Source organism: Lolium perenne, chromosome 7, assembly GCF_019359855.2.
Source record: "Lolium perenne isolate Kyuss_39 chromosome 7, Kyuss_2.0, whole genome shotgun sequence".
Taxonomy (NCBI): Eukaryota; Viridiplantae; Streptophyta; class Magnoliopsida; order Poales; family Poaceae; genus Lolium; species Lolium perenne.
The window spans coordinates 77,209,939-77,216,534 of NC_067250.2; the positions used below are offsets into that span (position 1 = coordinate 77,209,939).

Here is a 6,596-nt window from a genome sequence, read left to right on the forward strand (position 1 = left end):
ATCGAAGCAATCCATCACCTTCCTGACCAGATATAGGTCAGGTGGCACGCCCTTGCACCAGCTAGGACGTGTGCCGAAGCATTGCGGACCGTCGCCCGAGGGACCAGGGCCCACCAGCAGTCCTGGGAGCCTCCCGGCTCTCCGTGTTGCCCGTCGCTGCTCGCCGGTGGGTTTTGGCAGGCAACAGTACCAACCTGACGACGGAACTTCTTCCCCTTTTTTAAGTAGTAGAGATAGCTCCTAACATTTTTGTTTGGCACATGTGACCTTTGGTGCTACCTTACATGCGGGTCCTAACACCACATATTTTAAACCCATTTGCTCCTTGGATACAAAATGTAGGGCCGCGTTTTCACAAGTTACAAGTTGTACGACTAAATTTTCACATCTTGTGCAAGTTATAGGACTATTGGTGTAATTAGCTCAATTTAAAAAAAATGCAAATCTTTGCGATGTTCTTAGTTGAAAGTTATTGTTATTTCGAAAACCCACCATAATAAAATCTTGAAAACTTGAATTCGCCTTTCTGGTTAACCTATAAACCTGGAAGTTGTAGTTCATTACTTCACTTGAACCTTGTCCATGAAAATAAAAGTTCAAGTTGTCATTCTCAAATTTAAGAAGCTAGCCTTTTCTATTATTCACAGCCACCTAGACCCGAGATCATTCTGGCAACCAGTGCAACGCTTTCAGAAATAACAGTTAGAAACAGGTGATCTCTAGCTAACCCTTCTTTGCAGACCTCGAATAATTAATTACTTTTTTAGAATTTTATTTTATAATTGATATAGAAAGCTTATATATCTTTATCATGCGTTACTGTAGATATATCATGGTATTAATTATTTAAAAAGCTAAATTTGACTATGAAGTTTTGGTTATGGATCGACTCCGCTCTAAAGATCCAAATGGATAACCTAAGTGACTGTGATTTAGCTGTTGTAGACTCAGGCTAACCAATTTTGTTCCTTTATTAATATTGTTTTGCTAATTCTAAGTCATTCTAAAATTGAATAAATCTCAATTCACTTCTGAAATGTTGGATTGCATCCTGATTTGTGCTATCATGTGAGTTGCATATGGGTTGCAACTAAGATTTTTTTGATTGAACATGATCGAGTTGCAACTAAGATTTCTTCATTTGAACATGGGTTGCAACTAAGATATCTCCATTTACACATGGATTGCAACTAATAAGAAAAATCCAGACCGTCGAAATTCGTGTGAACATATGAGGTATGCAACAGATTTGTAACAGACACTCCCATGATTATTCACCTGGCTAAGATTTAGGCATGTCCTTATTAATAGGGTTGTGACTAGTTCTCAGCCGACTGAGAACTAACTTAGTTCTTAGTTAGATAGTGTTATTGGGCTTCAGTTGCAACCCACGTCGCAACTCACAATTAGCACGAATCATGAAGCAATTGTAACGGCTCGGCGAATTTTTTTCAATTGCAACCCAACTCTACTTGCAACCGGAAAAAATCGCACTTGTAATCTACTCCCTCCGGACGTGTTTAATTGATGCCCAACATGCACAAAAGTTCTACTAACTAGTAGTAGGTTGTACTCCAGCGTGTATTAAAGAAGAACGGAGGTAGTCAAGTGCACGAATCATCATGCAAATTTGATGGTGTAGAACTTGACTAAAGACTAGGTTAGTTACGATTGAGAATTAGTCAAACCATATTAATAAATTCAACCGCGCATATTGTGTGAAACGGACAAAGTGGTTCTGTCTTCACGCATGCACCGTAGCCCCTCGAGTTTTTTTTTTTTTTTTTTTTTTTTTTTTTGAAGAAATGTCGCATTTTAGGAAGAAATCGAACTGCATGTACATGCTCGTGCGAAATTGTGGAAGATATGCTCTCCCGCGCAAGGATGTCGGAATAGATGTTGTCATAGCCCCGACACGAACGCTTGAAGATTCCTCTCCAAGACCCCGCCGGCGGCGATTGCCTCCTTGGCCTGTTCCATCCATGTCATTGCGCTTGCTCGGATCTCCACTGCCGCGTCGCCGTCGCCCATGACCGTCTCCACGCACCTCTGGATCTCGCCTCGTTCCGCCACTCCCTCATCGTCCACCTCCACGCGCACTCCGACGCCGGCGCAATCCTCCACCAGCCACGCCACCGTCGGCTGGTCCGTCCACTGCGGTACGGCCACGATCGGCACGCCGGACGCGATGCTCTCCAGCGCCGAGTTCCACCCGCAGTGGGTCACGAAGCATCCCACCGCCGGGTGCGACAGCACCCGTGCCTGGTCGCACCGCTCCACCACCATCCCTTGCCTCCCGTCGGCGGCGCCGCCACCACCGCTCCCGCCGTCCAACGCCGCACCTTCCTCGGCGACCTTGCGCAACACCCCTAGGTACGGCCGGCCGGTGGCTTTTAGTCCTTGGAACGTCTCCAGCTCCTGCCGCTTGCTCGCCGTAAATATGGTTCCGAACGACACGTACACAACGGACCGTGCCACCTGAGTGTCCAGCCACTCCATGTACGCGTCGCTGCCGTCGTCGCAGAGGGACAGGTCCGTGCTGGACGGAGACGCGCCGATGTCGGGAACCACCGGCCCGACGGCGACGAGCTCCAGGCCCGGCACGGCACGGAGCGCCTCGGGCTCCAGCGCATCGAAGGTGTTGACCAGCACCTTGGTGGGCCTGTCCGCATCGAGCGCCAGGAAGAGGTCGCGCAGCGTGCCGAGCACCGGGTAGCCCTGCTGCTGCGGCGAGGTGAGCGACACGATGGTCGGGAGCGCGCGCGACTTGAGTGGCGGCATCCCAGGCAGGCGGACGACGGCGTCGCAGGTGGGGTCGTTGGCGCAGGTGGCGAGGACAGCGCCGTGGCCGTGGAAGTAGTGGTAGTACACCGCGAACACGGCGGCCGGCTGGATCCAGAAGAGCGCGGCCGGAATGCCGCACGCGCGCGCGACCTCGGGCACCCACCCGACGAGGAAGGTGTACACGATGCACGTGACGGGGCGGCCGCGCTCGGCGAGGCGCGCGACGACGCCGGCGAGCGTCTCGCACCCGGCCGCGCGGCTGCGCGCGGCGAAGGAGCGGATGTCGTGCACCTCGCGATCGAACCCCTCGTCGTAGCCGTCGGAGAAGGGGACGTGCAACAGGCCCGCGGCGTCGACGGCCTCCTCGTCCGGGGACGCCAGGGAAGGGAACATGCGGCGGTGGCCAGAGACTGCGGTGGATATGGTGACCCGAGCGTCCGCCGCCGCGACGCGGGCGGCGAGGCGGCGCACCGGGTTGATGTGGCCCTGCATCGGGCTGGTCACGAACAGCAGGTGCGGCACCGGCGCACGACCGCGGCTCTCCATCGATTAGCCTGCGTTGGACTCGAATGAAACAGTTCGATTCAGTGAGCTCGTAATAACAAGCTCGTGCCATTGCACTCTGGATGATGCAGTGGTGGTCGATCGGTAGGTGATTAGTCAGTAGTCACATTCAACATATGCAGCTTTGCTTTCTGCATCAGGTGGTACAACTTTGATGTTCTGCTAAAAGTGCCTTCAAACATGATGATGTGGCGTGACATCTAGCAAGCTAATACTTGTACTTGTACTCCCTACCCCTACGTCTACAAAAGATGTCTCTACTTTATCAAGATATACATGTATTTAGGCATATTTAGACGTGTTTTAATGTGCAGGTTAGACAAAATCGAAATATCTTCTATGGATGGAAGGACTACGTGAAATCGTACACATGAAATGGAGACAGGATATTTGTGCTGGTACGTTCTGTAACTCATGACGAACTGATGCTATCATGCTTTCATCATGCTAGTCTCTCTCATGTAATCATGCTAGTAGCCGTAGTAAATATGTTAGTATTTTTTGATATTAATATATTTCTTTTATCAAAAAAAATATCATTGCCGATCAGACCTTGGATACAAGATCTCAACCGTCTTAAGGAGCTTGTCGAAGAGCTCTAGAACTCCCTCAAATAGGGTAGGTGCCTGAGGTGCAAGAGGGGAAGAACCTTGGGTAGGTGGTGGAAGAAGAGAAACTTCAGAGTGTAAAGGGGGAGAAGCCAAAGGAAGGAACATGGTGGTGGCTGGTGACTCCTTTGTCACTCATGATCTAGAAAATTACATCATAGAGGAGAAGACGTACATGTTTTAATGGGATTTGGAGCTCTAGAAAAGTAGGGCAAGCATATAGAAACCCATATACTATTTATTTCATTCTTATATAAATGTGTTTTGGATGCTAATTTTGGTAGGTTGCACTGATTAATAGCCGATCGATTGAATCAGTTAATCATCTGAATTCGATTATTCACTACTCCCAAGCCGACCGAGCAGTTAAAGATTACCGATTTTGTTAACATTGCTTTAAATGCACTATTAATTGAAAAATGAGCACAACTTTCGCGCAACAAATGCAAATGAGTATTTTATTTGCATATTTGACTTTCTCGCAACAAACTCTTTGAAATGAGTCTAATATTTAATATTTTAAAATGGATTTCGTGAACTAGATCTATATAGTTCTCTATTATTTATGCATGTAGTCTATGTCCTGGAAAATGTCGTGCTACATTTATAAAGTCCTTGCCAATTTGTTTAAATGGTACTGTACATGCAATATGCCAAAGTACTATTGCTTTTATGCGTATGATAATTGTAGATTCTCTGTTCACGTTGGGATGTGTCGGACCGAATCTGGAGAAAGCTAAGTAACAACAACGGCTATGATATCAAACTAGTGCTTCAATGTGGGAACCCGGCAATTCACCCGTGCACGGGAGGTTACATGCATGTTTCATCTCTCTGATGCACCTTGTTTTGTGCTTTGTAATTCACGCACCCATGTTTCATTCAGTTTCGTTCTATTTAAAAAATGTCAAGCATACTGCCGAATGGCCTCCCGTCCCCCGCAAATTGCTTGAAGAAATTGCGGCGCGACTCGGTTCTCCCCCACACATCTGGTATAAAGCTACAGTTCCTCTTGCTTTTATTGCGCTCATTATGTCGTGGTATCGTCACGGCATATGCCATAGGGTGGCTAATCGAAGTGGTTCCTGAGGGATCTCACGGCGGTATCCGGATGCGGGTATGGGCACGAGCGACACGGCGACGTACCCAGGTTCGAGGCCCTCCGATGGAGGTAAAACCTCTACTCCTGCTATGAGTGTATATGATGATCACACAGTACAATGGTGCTCCTAGAGCTGTGTCCGGCTGCTCCTGAGAGGCTAAGGAAGACTATGGTCTCTCTCACAGGGCAGCTCTGTAGGTGGGTGAAAGCAATAAATGATCGATCCCCTGCACGAGAGGGGGTAGTGCGGCTTATATAGGCACCGGCACTTTACATATAAGACCCTATAGTTTTACTGGCCGGCTGGGCCGGCTCCGGCTTCCGCTCCTTCCCGAGGCGGTGACGTCAGGAGTGGTTGAGGCATCGTGGCCTGTCCCATCCGGCTGCCACGGTCAGCGGTATGGAGGAGGTGTCCCTGTCGCCGTCAGCCACTGTAGCCAGTACGGATCGTCGTAAGCCCTGACGGCCTGTCCGGCGCGTGGCACTATTGCTCCACAGTGCCCCGCGCTTTACGGAAGATGGAGTCAGCGTGGACTTTGGGAACCCGGATCACCTACCCGGTTCCTTCCAGTGCAAGACTCGCCAGCCTCGAGTCGGTCTGAGGTACAAACCCCAGTCGGATATGGCTTGTAGAAGCCGGCCCAACTACAGCATTGGTGGCCGTAGCCAGGCCGACTAGGACCTAGAGCCAGCCGGCTTCCAGACCAGCCGGCCACGGCGCCAGCCGGCTGCTCCTCAGCCGGCCTTTGCCGCGAGCCGGCCAGTGGCCAGCCGGCTGCTCCGCGTCCATTGCCCTATCCGGGGTCTTCCCCCCGACATTAGCCCCCGAAGCTGGCAAGGTCCTGCGTTTAGAAGGACCTAGGCAGGTTTTCCTGGCTTCTCGAATATATTAGACGGCACTTGGAGGGGCCGACTGAGAATTTCCATTCAGCCGGCTGCGCCCTCATCCGGCTCGTTCCTGCCGGCTGTTTCTAGCCGGCCGTTTTTTATACTTGTGCAGTTTTTGCTTTCTCGCAAGATCTGATGGCGCCTCCGCCTTGCTGATGAATTTTGGCTCGAGTGGAACTTCTTGTCCGGCTCCGGCTCGCTGCGCGCCGGAGTCTCCGCCGCCTCGGGTTCTGCGCCCGACTTGACCGGCCTGACGCCAGGGCTCTGCCGCCGGTTCGTCTGGTCACATCAATGTCCCTCCGGATCCGGTGCGGTAGTGGGCGACGTGGTGTGGCCGTTTCTGGTAACGGTAGCGGTCGTGGGAGGAGTTATGGCGCAGTAAATCCGGAGACGTGGCCCACGTCAGCCACTTGGAGGCCAACCGCCGCGGTCGGCTATAAATGCCGCGGGGGCGATACCGAGGCGGCACTTGCCCCTTTCTTCCTCCTCGCGCTCCTGCCTTGCTCCTTCGCTTCACTCAAGCTCTTCGCTGCTCCGACGCCGTTCTTCTTCCGTTCTTCTGGCGAATCTCAGCGAGCGGTTGCCCCGACGATCCTCCGCCGAGCTACCGCCGCAAACCCGCCAATCCGGCGCCACGGGGCCACGCGCAT

At 51.3% G+C, this 6,596-nt stretch overlaps 1 protein-coding gene across 1 annotated transcript; it reads right to left on the reverse strand.

The window, feature by feature from the left end:
* Positions 1–1,707: 1,707 nt before the first annotated feature.
* On the reverse strand, positions 1,708–3,450 carry LOC127316974 (UDP-glycosyltransferase 75C1-like). Its single transcript, XM_051347479.2, has one exon. The coding sequence runs from the start codon at positions 3,328–3,330 to the stop codon at positions 1,903–1,905; it is 1,428 nt and encodes a 475-aa protein (XP_051203439.1). The 5' UTR covers positions 3,331–3,450; the 3' UTR covers positions 1,708–1,902.
* Between the last annotated feature and the right edge of the window lie 3,146 nt (positions 3,451–6,596).